This window comes from Lepidothrix coronata, unplaced genomic scaffold (assembly GCF_001604755.1).
Source record: "Lepidothrix coronata isolate B3197 unplaced genomic scaffold, Lepidothrix_coronata-1.0 Scaffold94, whole genome shotgun sequence".
Taxonomy (NCBI): Eukaryota; Metazoa; Chordata; class Aves; order Passeriformes; family Pipridae; genus Lepidothrix; species Lepidothrix coronata.
The window spans coordinates 2,956,330-2,975,297 of NW_016690274.1; the positions used below are offsets into that span (position 1 = coordinate 2,956,330).

The 18,968-nt window shown below is 40.2% G+C and overlaps 1 protein-coding gene across 4 annotated transcripts in view; it reads right to left on the reverse strand.

Moving 5' to 3' along the window:
- The window catches only part of PCMT1 (protein-L-isoaspartate (D-aspartate) O-methyltransferase), a 37,674-nt gene extending 20,002 nt beyond the window's left edge, over positions 1-17,672 (reverse strand). Inside the window, exons 1-4 of one of the 4 annotated variants that reach the window (XM_017822000.1) lie at positions 17,572-17,672; positions 3,746-3,850; positions 2,562-2,593; positions 731-835 (exon numbers count right to left, since the gene is read on the reverse strand). In XM_017822000.1, coding sequence (XP_017677489.1) covers positions 731-835; positions 2,562-2,593; positions 3,746-3,812 — 204 coding nt within the window. In that variant the 5' untranslated portion in view covers positions 3,813-3,850; positions 17,572-17,672. Of the gene's footprint in view, positions 1-730; positions 836-2,561; positions 2,594-3,745; positions 3,851-16,862; positions 16,945-17,020; positions 17,277-17,571 lie in introns of those variants that run through there. The other 3 variants (XM_017821997.1, XM_017821998.1, XM_017821999.1) reach the window with 3 other exon arrangements.
- Between the last annotated feature and the right edge of the window lie 1,296 nt (positions 17,673-18,968).

The following is an 18,968-nucleotide window of genomic DNA, read 5'->3' on the forward strand; positions in this document are numbered from 1 at the left end:
TCATTTTAGCTATACTATAGCTACAGTCATCAAAAACAAATTTTTTCATCTTTTTTTTCCCTGATGTGAGATAGGGCAGAACCACAGAGAATTCCTTATGTAAGGTTGAATAACACAGAGATTAAATTACTTGGAGAAGATATAAAATATAAATTAATATCTAACTTATAAAAAGTTAAATGGATACTTATAGTGATGCTCATGCAATATAACAAGAAAAGAAAGAAATTAAATTCAAATACAATTTACATATATAAAATATATTTTCCTGTGGAAATAATTCCACAGGAATCATAAAAAAAGGATTCTTTTAGGTCTCACTAAACTCTCATCATAGCATGAATACATGATAATTGACCACAGTAAGAACATTCATAGCCACACAAGATAACATAAAAATTGAGCTGTTCAAGACAAACACACTTTCCTTCAAGGTATAAAGCAATGACTAAAATGTAATCAATTAAAAAAAACCAAAATAAAACCAACCAAACTTCCCTGATAGTCAGTTTCTTCACCATCACACAGTTTATTAGACCATTTAATTTGAACATCAAGTATCAGCTACCATAAGAAATGCATACCAATCTCACCCAGGAGAGCAAATTATTTTCTGTGTAATATACTTCAGTCCACTGTACAGAGGATGCTTTTTTTTTGCTCTGTAATTCAGAGTTACACTACAGTTCAAGCTGTTCTGACAGTCAAGTGATTAAACTAAATATCTCACCATTCGTGAAAAGCATGCTGTAAGGATTCCACTTCCAGATCCTACATCAAGTGCTTTGGCTCCTTCATGTAACTGATCAGACAGAAGTTCAAGAGCATATGCATGCTAAGAGAAGACAGAGACAGAAAATTTCTGGGTATTTTAAGTGTCTATTTTACTCAATATATGTTCATTTCTTCAGAAATTTTGGGAAATGCACTGAGCATTTGTGTAAGAAATTTCAGAATCATCTTCTATTACAAAAATGGGAAGAGGAGTTAACTACATGGTATAATCATTGTTATTTCATTGACTTCAACAAATTATATCTGTGCACTTTTGTTTTTGGTTAGTATCCATACATATAGACTCATCTGACCATTCCAGCTTCTAGCACAGGCTCCATTTATATATTGGGAGAGACACTATGATCAATTTAATTCTCCTCAGGTCTGGTGGCTCCTACTGTTCTGGCAATATGTTGTCAGTAAAGAATTTAGCTTATCATTATGCTATACACATCAGAATAAGCTGGGATAACAGCTAGCTAGGAAAAAGGTGGCTCCGGAGCATCAAGGAAAATGGCTATTAAAACTACATCTTGTATTATCTGCACACTTGCTGATTCAAAGAGTAGGAAAAAGAAGTTGTCTTTTACAAAGGCAGATAACCAGACTCACATATGAAATGCAGTAGTCTATAGACACACTTGATGACTTTTGTTTTCCTAAATGGTGGACCAGTACACAATCTAAGCTTAGGCTGCACACTGAAAAATCAATTTGTTCTTCAATGTTTCAGAGATAGCCATTACTACGTTCTACTGGCTTAATCCATTACACCCAGAAAACAGAAGTAATTAGAACACACCTCGTTAGAACATTTACTTAAAAGATACATCTCCTTTTTGCTCTAACACTTCATATACTACCAGTGGTACACCCACAACGAATCAAAAATAATGACTTAGGGGCATTAAAATTTTGAAAGCATAATTAATACTTACTTTTCCTCTTAGCCACAGTACATTTTTCTCTTTCCTTTAATAATATAATTAACATTTCTCTACAAGATTCTTGATTTTTTATGTCGATAACTAAGTAAATTCTAAGCCAACTACATAGTTTTTACTCCAGAGAAGCAGACTTTTACTGTTTTGACACTTTCCAAACATTGCAAGGCCAAAACATATGCTTCTACCCAGCTTTCATCTCAAATAAAGAAACATAAGAAAATTGTATCTGGGTTAGATTTATGTACTGAAATCTCCACTTTAACACTCATCCTGGTCTCAAACCACTTCACAAAACCCCCACCACTCAATACAATGTATTTTTTTGTGTGCAAAGAACTAAAGGCACTATTACAGCAGTAGCATGCTACAGAAATCAGTGCTATCTGCTCCTGAGTTCTTATATTTTATAAATTACAGAGTAATTTACATTGGAAAGATCTCTGGAAATCCTGTGGTCCAGTCCTCTTTCAATAGAGGGGCAATTTAAATTAGGCTGTTTAGAGCCCTCTTCAGTCAGCTTCTTTATACATCAAAGAATAGAATTTCCACAATCTGGAAAGCCTGTTCCCAGTGCTTAACTACCCTCAATGGGTATTTTTTCACCTCCAAAACTAAGCAGAATTTCCCATCTTGGTTTTTTTTTGTCCACTACCCCTCATCCTATCACTATACACCTCCAAGAAAAATCTTGATCAATACTTTCTGTGCCCTCCCACTAGGGTGGGCACAGAATGTCACTTCAATCACTTATCCTATTTGCTAGGATAAATATTTTATTTCAAAACATTTGGATGTCTATAAAATCACCTATACTAATCTTCTAGGTTTAAAGCTTACCATATGTGGAGCACTGATTGTTGCTTGGAAACCTATAAAAAAAGAGAATGGAAGAACATGTTGATCGTTGCTCAGACAGGAACCTTACAATCTTTATAACCTTGACTGTAAAATGCAATGCCTTCATTGTCACTCTCATTGAGGGCACGACATACACACCCCAACACTTACACAGGTACTGTACTTCAGAAGTGAGTTAAGGTACATCAGCTGAAAGCTATGCCATGTCAACTCTGGACAGGTGAAAAAAGGTTTTATCCTTGATCTTAATTACAATCTCCATTTTGTCACTATTCTGCCTTAAGCTTGATCAAGTATGTTAAATTCAGAAGAGCAATGTCTCCCAGAAGAATGTAATTCCTTTTCCACTCAGCCCCTCTGTAAAAACCTGATTTTGTTAATTGGAGTTGGATGTGGTGGCGACCAGAGAACTTCTGAAGAATAACCCCATGTATTTTGCAAACAGCACATGCCTAGGAGAAAACCCGGAGGAACGCAGGAACGCTCACCTGTACTTGTTTCTGTGAAGATACGCAAGATTTCAGTATAAATGTATCTTAAAATATTTTTGAATTTTCCGACACAACTAGCAAAATCCTAATAAAATTCACAGATCTCACCACCTTCTATTAAAGGTAGGGGGAGAATCAAGTAATTAGTACATTCATGTAATTCATTCTCTTGTCTTAGAAAGAAAAAACTGGGATCTAGATGAGAAACAACAGTCTAAACAAGTGTCCTATCAGCAGACTTTCCCATTTAAAGCCTATTTTCATATTTTAAAAATTTCATGTAAAAGGTTTAAGAAACTCTGCATTGATCTCAATGGAATAATTTCTGTAAAGACAGAGACTGTTTCTGTCCTCAACTGGATGCAAATGATTTTTAAGTACTTCAACATCAGCTGCACCACCACAAATTGCTGTGGTTTCAAAAATAAACACAAATTTACATATATTAATTCTGTCTGAAGAACATCTCTCTACTTGATGTATCCAAATATGTCAATTGCATTCCATAACAAACTGAAGCTTAGTTACATGGTGGCAAATAAACTGATTAAAAAACTAGACAAGCTTCCAAATTTAAAAAATTATGTTCACATTCTTAGCGCATATATGACAAAAGCAGCCACAGTTATGCAAATGAAAATAATCTCAATCCTTTTTACAAGATGCTCTTACCTATAGACTGTGGAGAATCCATGTAAGGGTTGTATTTTGCATAATGGCAACGGTCTGTAGCCAGCATTACTTCAAATACCTTGTCTGATTTGATTATTCCATTTTCTATAAACAAAAAAATAAATAAAACTGAAGGCATTGATTATCTTCTGCCATGCAAGAGCCTGTGAAATGCGTTAACATATTCCTAATATTGTGAGAAATCATGCCACCTTACCCTCTCTAATACTCTTACCCATGTCATACTGCCTGTGGCAGGGGTTGGACTACATGATCTTTAAAGCTCCCTTCCAGTCCAAACTCTTCTGTGACACTAGAATTATATCTGTGGTCCACAGATCAAACAATGCTTAAGCCAGTGAACTTTGAACAAGACTTTCCCAGCAGTTACAGATGCTTTTCTGAAACCATTTGCAAAGATCTATCCCCCAAGAAAACTGAACTTCATGGACACCTCTGATATTCCTGAAAATACAGTCAGTAAGAAATTGGTATTACTCTACACACCAAACAAGATATACTTCGTATTTCTAAGAAGCTATATAAGTAATTATTGGAAAATTTACAGAAGCAAGTTAGGAATGTGAAGCTGAAGCATCCTTGCTCAGTATTTTATTTTCAAGATCTGTTTCTCTTACGTTAGCAAAGAAAAAATCCTTTTGTAAAGAAACTCCTACAGAATCAGAATTGTAATGCTTGGGCAGACTGAGGCCACAAGGCTTTTATATCAAAACACTCTGACTCTCTGCTCACTTTTCAAAATAAAATGTGAACGTAAATGCATGTAAAATGTCAGAAGCACCGTGCAGTGCAGCCATTTTCCCCTGCAATTTCAATAAGTTTTTTTTTTTAACAATCATAATTCTATTTTTTGAAGTTCTGAAGAGGCTTTTGCGAATAACAGAAAACTTTGGAAAACAAATGGAAGAAATTAATTATTTGCATTAAAAGACAGTATAAACTATAAATAACTGAAATTTCAATGATGGATTGCTTTATTAACTACTTCCTTTAAATAAAAACTATTTATTTGCAAAATTATACTTTAAAGGAAAAAGAAAGGTAATTTTACTATGATTAGAATCTAACCTAAAACATAAAAATCAGATTATGGAGTTTTGTAAGACTGTCCTGACGTGGCACCAGTGGTTTTGTTTTAAAAGTACCACCAACACAAACACACCTGTGCGCAGGACTGGGCTTCCCTGACTGTTTACAGTGTGCTCCCAACTACACCTGTTAACGACAGGATTTTCTTGTCTTTTTATCTACCATGTGTGTCAAGGATTTATTTATCCCGTATAACATAGGCTTGAATTCAGAGAGCAAAATAACCCCAAAGATTATCTTCCTTTTTGATCTGAACACAAAGTATCAGATAGAACTGCAAAAGGAATATACTACTATTAAGGAAAACAATCCCTTTTAAAAAATATTAATTTTTAGAAGTATTTCTGTATCTAATAAGTCCCAGAAAACTCCCCTCACAGTCCACACACATTACACATATCCTGTGCTTTGACTTCATTTAGAACTGAATACTACAGCACTTAGAGGATACTAAGTAATCATTTCAATGAAAGTTTTTAAATTGACACAGCAGGCATTTGCAGCAGTTTACAAGTTCACTTACTGAACAAAACTGTACTCAAAAGAAAACAAACAAATCAATCCATTGACACACTGGCACTGACAACATAACATAGTAAGGAAAAAAAGTTTCCCTGACCACATGGAATTAGTTGAATTAGTTGTACAGCAATTCTGCAAACTGAAACAAAACAAAACAAAACAATCAAAATTAGAGTTTCAGTAGGTATCAGTAAGAAATTAGTATCTCTAAAACAAATGTACTTTCAAAAAAAAAAAAAGGCACAAGAACAAGCAAAGCTGAATATAGCAAAAGTGAAGAGCTAAAAGTTCTGGAGGGCAGAAGACAGGTTAAAAAGCAGCAGCTGAGAAGCACTCAGAAAAGATCTAAAATAGTGATTTATTTCTTGACATTGTGTATTTCGTGGATAGATGCACACATTCTAGAAGCTATAGGTAGCCATCTCCTTTTTCCTTTAGTGGCTTGGGGAAACAAACATGCAGAAAACACAGACTAAGCTTCCAGCTTGGAAGAGCAACTGCAGGGCCCTATGGTAAGGCCAAGAACCTTCTCTAGTTTTCAGAGGACCTTCTCTGTACTGCTGTGACTGCAAGTTTCTTCCAAACCTCTTGTTTCACACTACTCATAATCTGTTCCCTCTTTTTACAGAAGTCCTTACCTGCCACTCCTTCGTCTACTCCTGTCATCTTTCTAGTTCAAGTATCAGTAACTAAATTCACTTCTCAGCTTCTAAAAATTTTATTCTGCCTTCATTCTACTACTTTACTTACATATTTTACCCATTCTTCCCCCAACTTGTTTAATCAGAGTATAAGAGCTCTATGGCAGAGATTGTCTCTGCATATGTGTGCAAAACAAAGCACAAAACTTCATTTCAGTCAATGTACATACAACTTGATCAAAAATGACCGAGAAACCCCTAAAAACAGAAACTACTAATATTCTACACATTCTGAGCATTCAGGATGCTCTCATTCAGCAAACACTCCTGAGATTTGCTGACTGTTGGACTATCTTTGATTAGTATCACCTTTTTCATTAGTAAATAAGAATTTAAGCAAATTATCCACACTCAGAGTCCCTAGCAGAATCTGTGGGAGAAGCTGAATTTCATCTCAGCCATTTACTTCAATCATTGAATAATACTCCATCATCACAAAAAAAAAAAAAAACATACCCTCCCAGCTATCCCCCCATAGATCAAGTCTGCTTTTCAAATTTGCTAATTATACAATGGGGACAACAGCAAATTTTAGGTGAGAATTAAGAAAAGCAATCAAGTCCTAACCAGTGAAGTCTATCTTGACTAAACAGTAATTGATAACAAAAGGATTTTTTTTTACTCTCACGGCTGAATATAGAGAAACATAGCAAATGCAAGGTACTGAACTCCAATGAAAGTCCTTTCCTTCCTGCAACAGTCAGTCTGAAGATGACCAGCTGCCAGGATCTTAATTCTGTCTGGATCAAGTCTCTACCCAATTCCAATTCAAGTTCAGAAAACAAATATATCCCCTAAAAAGCCTATAATAGAAGACATTCTAATTTCATGTCTACCAAAAAACCATGACAACAATAAATTAATTATTAATAAAATGCCAACAAAAACCACTTTCTAAATCTTAAAAGGAAGATATATCTTGCAAGAAAATAATTCACAAATATATATAGGTTGAATATCCTTTCCAGTTATAACATGCACACAAGACTCTCCTTGAGGAGACTGTTGGGTTTCAAGACTGATAATCTTTACTGGAAACAAATCAGATATTAAATTATAAAGTGTTTACGAGCAAAGGTTAATACACAAACACACTGATAACTTAAAAGTAATTTCATTTTTTATTAGAGTTATATCAGTACAACTCCAAAGTTTCAAAGGGCTGAAGCCGAAAAGTAACTACTTAAAGAGTGGAGCGTTGCCTGCCAAGTTCAGGAGTTACTCTGCACAGAGGCTCTGTCAATGACAACTTGACATAACTGGAGCATGTTTTGAAAACTCACTCTGGTATGCTTCTTTTCCCCAAATAACACCATGAAAACAGTGAAACCTGTGAAACTGGGCAGCTGGCTGTCAGAAAGCAAGGAAAGAAGAGTCTGAAAAGACACCACAAACTTGTAACAAGTAAACAACCTATTTTTTTATTTTACCTTTTATTTAGCAACAAATGAATTACTAAAGTGCTTATTTTTCAAGGAACCTGACGGTATCCTGACTGTTGATCAAACACATTTCTAACCAAACCATAAGATACTAGCAGTCAACACTTACACCAACTCTGGCTTCCAGACCAGAAAAGAGGATGTGTCATTGCCACATGATAAGATCCAGCACACAAGCTTCCTATACAAACTATGACACCTACTCAAACATGTCCTGTTGCTGGCTTTACAAAAAAAAACAAAACAAAACAAAACAATCAAAACCAAACAACAACCCCCCCAAAAAACCAAAAAACAACTAAAAAAACCCAAAACAAACCAACAAACAAAAAAACCCACAAAACCACAAAAAAAACTCTTACAGATCCAAAAACCATTTACTGTGGGACTACATCAGCATGCACATAGTTCAGTTTCTTCTTACATTACTTTCTCCATAACCACTGCAGAATACTTCACTTATGAACATGAATTTTCAGGAAAACAGTGATATTTCTAAATCATACAGATGTCATAAAGCATGATGCAAAGCACATCATAACAGTATGTTATAAAAGACTAAAACAAGTAGATTAAAATTACTCAAGTAATTACTCAAGATTACTCTATGATTACAAATCATTGAATGGTTTGGGTTTGGACCTTAAAGGTCATCTAGTTGCAAATCCCCTGCCATAGGCATTGACACCCTCCACTAGACCAAGTTGCTCAGAATCCCATCAACCTGGCTTGGAACACTTACAGGAATGGGGCATTCACAGGCAACCTGTTCCACTGCCTCACCACCCTCATGGTAAAGAATTTAATCCTAGTATCAATTCTAAACCTGCCCTCTTTCAGCTTAAGACCATTCCCACTTGTCCTATCACTACATGCTCTTGTTAAAAGTTCCTCTCCAATTCTCTTGTAGGCCTCCTCAGGTACTGGAAGGCTATAATGAGGTCTCTCCAGGGCCTCCCCTTCTGTAGACTGAACAACCCCAACTCTCTCAGTCTACACAGGAGAGGTGCTCCACCCCTTTGACCATCTTTGTGGCCCTCCTCTGGATCTGCTCCAATATATCCATGTCCTTCTTATATTAAGGACCCCAGAGCTGGACGAAGCACTACAGGTGGGGTCTCATAAGGGCAGAGCAGAGGAGCAGGATCGCCTCCCTTGACCTGCTGGCCACGCTGCTTTTGATGCAGCCCAGGATACATTTTGGTTCTTGGCTGCAAGCGCACATTGACGGGTCATGTGCAGCCTCTCATCCACCAGCACCCCCAAGTCCTTCTTGGCATGGATGCTCTCAATCCATTCTCCTCCCAGCCTGTATTTGTACTTGGGATTACCCTGACTCAGATGCTAGACCTTGCACTTGGCCTTGTTGAACCTCACGAGGTTCACACAGTCCCCTCTCTCAAGGCCAAGTCCCCCTGGATGCCATCCCTTTCCTTGAGCATGTTGACTGCACCACAGAGCTTGGGTGCCCTTGATCCCACTCATGAAAGATGTTAAACAGCGTCAGTCTATACACCAAGCCCTGAGGACACCACTCGTCACTGGTTTGCGTTTGGATATTGAGCCATTGACCACAACTCTTTGAGTGTGACCATCCACCCAATTCCTTATCCAGTGAGTGGTCCATCCATCTAATTCATGCCTCTCCAGTTTAGAGACAAGGATGTGGTATGGGACAGTGTCAAATGACAGTCTCCATCTGACCCATGCAAACTAGAGAGCAAGTTTCAAGAGGAGAGTGGGTTGGAACAGAACCACATCTTGATTTGCAAGCTATGTGAAGTTAGTTGGTTTTAAGCACCTGATCAACTGACGTTTTTAAAGTCAGGGTCTTTTTGTGTGGGCAGAGGAAGAAAAAAAAGATGGGAAAGAATGTGATTAAGTTAATTGAATTTTATTTCAGTAACGAGCATAGGAAGATTTCACTCTAAAGCATGAACCCAAAGAAAGCACTTTGAACAAGAAGTGATGCATCAGCACCCCAAGATGTATTAAAGGATACTGACCCTAAAACATACAAAGCTCTTTGTGCTAAAGAAACTGAAAGTAGGTGTTTGCAAACAAGTTTTTTTTAAACTGCTCATACATGCAAACCTCTTGTGCTTTGCTGATAATTTAAGAGTTATCTGCCTCAAACATTCAGCTGCCCACTTGTTATCACTGGGATTCACAATAATACGTTATTCAAACAGGACATTGCATACAACTAACTGGAAGGAATCAGTTGAAAGTCTGTCGTTCAGAAACACAATGACAGAAGGACTGAGGAAAGCAAGGATCCATCAGAGCTAACCTTAGAGTCCAGAAATTAAACAAGAAGATCAAACCCCATGAAAATCCGAAAGTGGCAGATAATAGATAATGAAATAATAATAATAATAATAGTAATAATGTCAGTTACCATTTCAATGCTACTCAAAATATGCAGAGGTAAAACAACATGGGAACCATGAGCTTGGTTCAACACAACAAACTAGTATACAGCCTCAAGATTCAGTTAAATACAAACTTATCTCTCAAAATTTCGCTTGTACTTTATGGGAGTATTCCTTCCCTGTTTGAAAAGAATCATCTTCAAAAACAACCTGTCCATTTTGGTATAACAGATACAAGTTCTCTACTAATTTTCATGGATCTGAAGGTCTGCAGGTAACTAATTTAGACATATTTAACCACAGCTGTATTGCTCCCTTGTACTGGAGGCCAATGTTGCAAAGTTGGTATTAACCATTTCCTTCTCTGGGGGAGGAGAAAGGCCTACTAGCATAGCCCTTCAGCACACAGCTTTATCATAGAAGTCATCTATGTAATGTACTCACATCAATCAAAATGGTTATATTGATTTTGTCTAAATCTGTATCAGCAGCTGAATGAAGAAACTTTGGGGAGTACATGAAAGAAGAAAGTGACTTTAAGGTTGGGTTCAGCACGCAAAAACATAGAACCGCACTTTCCAATGAATTTTAACAAGCATGTGCAGATGAGGGAGACTTCACCTCTGAGCACTCCTTGATTCATTTACATTTCAGAGGGCTGAACTTCAATTACACATCACATTGAATGTCAAAACTGCAAAGTTCAATATAAAGTGGTAACAACCATCAGTAATAATTAAAAATTGTTGCAGAGGTTAAAGATAAACTTAACTGGATAGGACAGACAGACAAGGAACTCTCTTCACAGTAAGGCTTGAGGCAGAACTACTTACAGCTTTAGCAGATCTGTAAAGAAAGGCAGATGATGCACATCTCACACCTTACTGAGCAGATTCCATGCACTTTGCTGATCTGTTTTCAGAAAAGCCAATGATGTCAAGACCAGCAGCCAGAACACACAAACAGCCTATTATTATAAAAGTGGTTTCACTAATACTATGCAAAAGCTGAGGAAGACCATAACCCTGAACATAACCCTGACTGTTGGGACAAAATGACACAGAGCTGTTACAGCAGCAGAAATTATGAAGAATTTCTGAAGTTATATTTGCCTGACCATCTCTTTAAGATTTCAACAGTGCAAGCATTTAAAAATATTTTGTGTTCAAATCCAATATTGAAATAATCAGGTTCTGAAGTCTTAAAACATAAGTCAGCCCTTCCAGGAGAGATGTCATTGCAAAATTGTACTGGTCTTAGTCTTTGAAAGAGTTTACTCAGTTTTTGCCAAATGTTGGTAATCTAAATCAAAATTAAAAACATTAATGAAATGAAGATCCTAAGAAAAATCAAGTAATTTATTTACTTAAAGTGTTATGTAGTATTAAGAAACATGACTTCGAGATATTACATTCACAGAAACAATCATTCAAAAGAAAACGAACATTATGCATTTCTTTCTAAGCTTTCCAACAGGTCTTAGTGAGCTCTTGATACTACATCAGGATGAAAGAAACAGTAATATTAAAAGACAAGCTTAGAGTTATATTAAAACTAAACTATAGAAGATGCCATCTTTTTAAAATGCCCACATGCAACAGTAATGCCCTGTTTTTGACAGACTTGCAAAATTATTTTAATTTTGCTATGCATTATTAGGCAGATTCAGATCACCAGGAAGAAAATTGTATCATACCATTATATCCAGAGACAAAAATAAAAACATATCTTCAATCAAGCAAAAGAACTAAACACTTTTTAATTAAAATTACTAATTATAAAGAATTGTGATGTAAATAACCAGCCAAAAACATGCCCTCTTTTTTTCTTGGATGACCAAGGACTAGAACTTTGTTGCACTCAATTTTAGGGGGTTGTGGGAACATATGGGTATGTTTTTAACATTATATTGACACCATGTCTAACATCAAGAGAAAAAAAATGTGCCAACAACAAAGAACCAGTTAAGAACATAGTTTTAATTTACACACGGATCAAATGGGATAAATTTTTTTTAAGTTTAGGTTTTTTTCTTTCTGTTATAATTTCCTATTTTCTGGGATGTTTAGTTGTCTTGATTTACTTAAAGGCCTGCCTCTTGAATGATCGAGGGTGTAGAAATTTCTTCAAAACACTTCACTGACATGGACGAATCACTAACAAATACTTAAATCACTAATAAAAAAGTCTCACAGCAACTCTTTTAGGCAATTATTCAAATTACTTGTTCAAAAATTTTTTTAAAAATCAGTGTTCCAAAAAATACCATCAGATTTCATGTCTGCCACCTGAGATATGAACTAAACTTAAGAAACTTTAGATTAACATATCAGTGGATGTGTCAGTTTTTTATTTAAAAAAAAATAGTTCTTCCAATGGTTTCACTAGCTGGCCATAAGTTACAATGCTTAGTCACTGAAGCCTCAATACAATATTTATGTTGAAGGAAAGGGTGTTCACAGAATGTACACAACGGGCAGCCTAACTGCTTGTACAGTGGAGGCATTGAATTTGGGTTAGGAGGTTTTTAGGTCTAATTTTCCATTATTATTTCCCTTTTTCATGTTCATGCAAGTTACATTACTCTTCCTCAAGCAAAATTAGACAGATGTAGAAGAGATTTGGATAAACCACGGGAAAAGATATGACAGGATAAAACAAAATAAAACCACTGTTTACCTCTTGCTGAACGTAGGTTAAGGCTTAGCAATGCCATATCCAATTCCTTCCTATCCATGGCAGTTCCCAAGGAGATTTGTCCTCAGCAACTAGAAGCCTGCACCAAAGGTGCAGATTCATTGTAGATAACCCTTCATCATGAGGAAGCATGCCAAGATGACATTTTTAATAATTTAACATCTAAGTAATAAAACACTTGGAGAAATATCTTTAGCATGTTTAACAATGGAATTCTCAAACCCTGACCATACTGATACTACATACTGATTTGAAGCATCATTCACACTGAAAAATTAGGATCTGGTCTCAAGTGAGGCACAAAATTCTCTGGAATTTGTGGTATCTTGCTAACTTTTGTGATACAAGTTTATGTGAGGAAGATAACACAATGTGCAGGAAACGAGCCCACAAATGGTTAACAACCTAACATAGCACTTTAGCCACAGGCAAGTTAATTCACCTTCACTTTCACCGAAATGTGGATTCAAAAGCAAGTATATGTGGTGATAACACCATTGGCATAATATGATCAGAGAAATAAGCAAAGCAAGATTATCATACGGCAGCATGACAAATTGACTGGAGGAGAAAGGTACAATAAGGAAACTTAATTGACTTTGGTGGACTGTAAATTAGACAGGGAACAAATTTTTCAGTTCTGCAGGTAGGAAAGAAAAGCTGATTTCGAAGATATTGCTGTGTAAAGTAACAGGACTCGGCAAGAGCCCAAGGATGAAAGACAGAAGGAGATCAAAATGACCTAATAGTGAACTATCAGTGGATAGCTGAAGAGAGAAAAAAAGATACAGATTTAGAACCCAAGACCTTCAACCAAGCAAGATTACAGTAAATAATTCACTGATTATTTTTTCCTGCTTTCTCAGCATCCCTATATGGCAGGTTCATAATAAAAAGAAATTCCTGTCAGAGGCATTTATTTAAACACAGACAATTATTTCTATATTTAGCATGATTTCTATCCCTACAGTAACCTGCATTTAGATAGCTTCCTAGAAATGTTGTCTGCTAAAAGATCTTAATTTAAATATATTTTAGGGAGAAAGTTTGCTCAAGTATGAAAGCACATGTTCAACTATTTTCAGTTAGGGAGAAGCAAATATTGAAATAATTACTCTGTAAAGGTGAAAAATATTTGTTATAAGTAGCTTTAATGCAGAAAGAATCAAACCTTCAGAATTTTTAAAAATAATTTTTAAAAAATTATAAGTACTTTCAAGAATGACTGGGAAACAACACAGCTGAACACCTCATGGCAACAGCACATTCAAGGACAGCATTTTTGCTGTGAAGAGTGCATTTGAAACAAGTTTATTTTGTGTATGTCAAATGCATCTATGATGCCGTAAATTAACAGTGTAAGAACATGTTTCTAATGCAACAAGAAGCTAAAAATCAGAACAACAAAATGTCACACAACATTCTTTAGTCATTTCTCCCTAAGCACGCACTGAAAAATATGCAGAGTTCCAGGGCCCTCTTTGTTAGTTTGTCCCTTTTAAGACATGAAAGCAAAGATGATGGTTATCTTGCCTAAATCTGCATTGCAAATACTCAAAATCACTTCTCACTGCTCTAACAGAATGGTCGTACCACTACAGAGAAGTTATTTCTATAGTTAATGCAACAGTGAAGTGACCAATAAGCAAATGTCAACACAGTTCCATGAAATTAGAGAACTTTATTGTCACAAGACAGAAACATTAGTAACTGTCAATAACAACTTACAGTGAAGAATAATCTTTATAGCTGTTTTAGAGGAAAAGGATATGTAGCCTACAGTAGTCTTCAATTATATTTTTATTTGGAAGCAAAACCAGTTTAAGAAGTTCCCATTCTTCCCAGCCCTCTTATACCCATAACAAAGTTCACTGCTTCTCTAACCGTAAGAGTAGAACAGCTTACAGACACTGAGAAGTTTAAATCTCGGTGTTTCATAAGTAATGAGAAAGTGACCCAGTCTTAAAGCACACCCTCCCTCACAAGCAATTCTACAAAAACAGTCAGGAGAAGAATTGTGGCATACGAGCATGAGCAGGACCCACTCAACCAGGCTTTGGTGCAGAAGAAAACATACTTTGTCACTACAGCCTGCATTATTTCCTTTATGTTATGCAAATTATACACTAAATTACACACTCAGTTACTAAATTATGCACAAGACAAACACTGGACAACATCAAACCAACCTCATCTGCCTTTTATTCTCAATTCTAGCATAAAATGCTAGAAATGCTATGCTATGTAGCTGGTTTCAGAGGGGAGAAAAGTACACTGAGAGATCTGCTACTCAAAAGAAACCCTCTGGAGCATTTTAGTCTTTCTGTAACCAATGATTTTTAAGTTTGTTAAAACATCTGGGAGAATTATATCATATAAAACAGTACTTTCTTCTAAATCTGTTCCCAACTTTAGCAACAAGGCATCATCTTCCCTGAGGAACTCTAGTTTAAAAATTATGATCTTAATTCAGCAACTGCTCTGCACTGATACAGCCCTACACCATCACCAGAGTCCCACCGAGGCTGACAACACAGTCTTGCTGCAAGATCAAAAGCCTCTGCGTTTCCGCAACATTTTATTGCCAATTCACTGTTTAACACCCCTCAAAACATATTGGCATGCATATGCAAAACAGAGAGGGAGAAATTACAGATTGTAATTTTTCAGGTAATTACCATCACTGAATACTGTGAGATTACAATATTAAGCACTTCTATTTTACTTTCCGCTTCCATACTACTGTTGCTGTGTACTAACTACAATGGTTTTTAGCCTTTTCATTATTATTATTATTTGCAAAGCCCAAAACAGTTTCCATGTGTTGAAAAACACTGTCATTGTCTTTTGCAACAAAGAAACTGGTTTTGCCTTCAGGTTCTGAGAGCCGTAGACAATTCTGGCAATACTCACTTTTTGTATATATTTTGGAGTTTAACATTGATTTTTATGTCAGAAAGTTTTTCCCCGACTATGTAGGAGAACAATATTTCACTAAAACAGTATTTCTAGCCTTTCAGTTGCAGAACAAAACAAAAAAAATACACTACAACTCTTATAAGTAGTTATTATCTATTTATTAAACAGATTTTTACAGTGAAACTGTACAGCAATTAGCAGTTTTTACAGTGAAACTGAAAGTCACTTCAGCATATATTGCTGTGCTGGATGGAACAGTTCTCAAAAGAAAATACTGGAAAAGACCACATGATCAGAGGATCTAACAAAAGCAGACTGGAGAAAACAAGTAGGGTGATTCTCTTATGACTCCAGAATAATGAGGAGGTCACACAGGTGAAGTTGTCTGTGGTCTTTCAGCATCACTAAACTAGGAGACAACTGCCATAATACAGGCCCCAAATCCACATCCTTTTATGTCTAGGACGCGGACTTGAGGAGAGGAAGGGAAAAGGCCAGGAGTAAAGAAGAGAGACACTACAAGTGTACCTAAAACAGGTTAATCCGATGCTGATATGAAAAACGGAAGCTCCAAATAGAGAAGGTGTTAACGCCCTGTCCTCTCTGGACCTGCATACTTCAGGATGTACCGAAGAACACTGGCGAAGAAGCACCCGCCCAACACTTTCCACGTTCAGCACGGGGACAGCACACTTGTCCTGGATAAGGACAAGGAGCGCCCAGTCCCCGGCAGCCACCTCAAACCTCAGCTGTTACAACGCGAGTCCGCAACCCCGACAGCTTTCCTGCCCTCCTCTCCTCGCAGTCCCGGAGGAGCCACTCGGGGCTGGGGCCAGCAGCGAGCACCTAAGACCCCGCCCGGGGAGGATGGCTGTCACACGCCCCTTTCCCCCTACACAAACACCCTCGGCCTCTTGGGCGCCTTTCCCAAACCCGGGCGGCTCCCGCTGCGTTCAGCCGTGGCCTGCAAGAGCGGAGGGCACCCTCCGACACCGCCACTCCCGCCGCCCGCAGCGAAGCCAGACGGACGCGATCCCGGTGCGTGCAGGGGATCGTGAGCCCTCCGGCGCAGCCGCCGCGGCCCGGCCTCAGCTCAGACAGCCGGGGACGAGGCGGTGGGAACGGGGCCGGGACAGGGGGGAGGCGGCGGGCTGAGAACGTCCGCGGCAGCCGCACGGCGCTTCCCCTCCGGGACCGCCAGCGGCGCCGCCCCGCCCGCCGCATCGCCTCCCGCAACAACAGCCCGGCCCGCCCTGCGACACCGCCCGCCGCCTGAGCACACACACCCCCGCCCGGGCACACGGACATGCCGGCCGGACATACACACACACGAGGACACACAGACACACACCCCCAGCCGGGCGCCGCCGCTCACAGCCTGTGACAGCTGGCGGCGGGGCGGGCCGACGCCGCGGGAGCGCGCGGCCGGTAACGGTCACCAGGCGGCCGGTAACGGGCACGCCGCGGCCCAGGGGCCCCGCCCGCCCGCGCCCCCGCCCCAGGACTCACTGCGGAGGTTGTGAATGAGCTCGGAGTGGCTGGCACCGCCCGACTTCCAGGCCATCGCTAGGCACACTCTGCGGAGCAGGTACAGAGCCGCCTTCAGCGCCGCGACTGCGCACAACAGCTTCCCCAGGAAGGACACAACCTCCAGCGCCGACACAGGCGCCGCCTCCTCGCCGCCTCCTCCTCCCGCTGCTGCTGCTGCTGCCGCGCGCTCGCCGAGGGGAGGGGCCACGCGCCCACCGCCCCGCGCGCCCGACATGCCCTGGCCGCCGCCGCCGCTCCCGGCCCGCGGTCAGCCCTTCGCGCATGCGCGCCCACCGCGCCCGGGGGCGCGCGTGGGGAGATCCCTGCACACGGGGGCGGGCGGGGGTGGGGATGCGCAGCGGCCGCTCTCGGTTACGCGGGTTTGGCTGCCGGGGCTGCGGATCCCGTGCTGGCGGCCCCGGTCCCGCCCTCGCTCCAGAAGCGGCGGCGGGGCGGGACGGAACGGATCTAGGGGCGCGGAGTTTGTGGTCTTAGGAGCTGTGTTAATGAATGAGATAGCGAAGCGGGACCTCGGTACACAACCGCCGTCCCCGCCTCTGCCTTGTCCGCTCCCGTAGCACAGGCCGGCACACGCCGGGCACCGAAAAAGGCGCTGTCGGGGCCAGCGGGCCCATCCCGGCCCCGCCAGCCTCGCGGCGCGACCTGCCGCCCTTGCGACGGAGCCAATCAGCGGTGTCCCCCGGCGCACTGTTTTGCATGGGGCGCGCCTATTGGCCCCGGGCAGCCCGCGCGAGCCAGGCCTACGTGTTGGAGGCTGCCATTGGTCAGGGGGCGCGCGAGCGGCGGGCTGCAGGTGTCTCCCCCGTGAGGCGGCAGCGAGGACGGGCGGAGGGCTGGGACTGAGCAGCCGGAAAACTGCGCCGAAATTGGGGCGGGGGAGTAGGTTGCGGAGAGTTGGCATCGGCGTGTGTTGGCTAAACGCTGCCAAAGTACTGGTGTTCCACAAGAGCATCTACTGGCTTGATGCCGACGGCGCAGGACGAAGTTGCAAATTAAAATTCTTTTCAAAAGGCGTCCAGGTCAATAGCTCGGAATTTAGTAAATGCCAAACTGATGATTCCAATGGGGTATTTACTCTGTCCCAGCACAGGCCACGATGAAGTCGCAATCTTAAGGGAAAAGTAGCACCTCTGGTTCCTCCCACAGCCTGTAGCATAATACAGAAAACCATAGGATTCACTTCCTACAATCATGTGGTGTTCCTGGCTACTCCAAAACTCCTTAAGGATTAATTTTGCCACCTGTTATGTATATATAAGTCTATTGTTCTCAAGGGAAAGCATTGCAATTTCGGAGAACCTACAGTCAGTGCTGTGACTTCTGCATTTGTTCTCTGCAAATGGGCTTCCACGTGCCCAGGAATGCTATTTTACAGTACTTCCTCTCTTAACCGGGTGCATCAGCACAGGTATGTCATCTGTCTGGTACCAGACAGCAGGGTTTTCAGTTCTTGGCTTTTGAAACATGAGAGTAGCGATACATAACTATGAATAGGCAGGGCCTAAATTGTATAAACACTGGAGAAAATGAGATATCATCCAGCAGGTATAATTTCAAGTATTATATTGTTTCTTAAAAGCATTTCTGATACAAGGACACACAGCCTAACATAACACCGTGGGAGACACATATAACATCTGTGAGAGAGCCCGTACTGGCTGGGAGGGGTGAACCTGTTCCAGCTCCACACAACACATATATTTCATCCAATCATTGCTGGTTCAGGTGAAGAAAATGAGGTGAAGGTGGGAATCTGCTTCCCTAGCTCGCAGTCAGTCCGCAGCAAATCTGGCAGTTGCTCAATGCATACACCAGAGCCCATCCATAGACTTCCCAGATGTTTCCCATCTGGTTTTTTTAATCTTGGAGACAGATCCACTGCTGTGTTCTGTGTTCTCCATCTAGC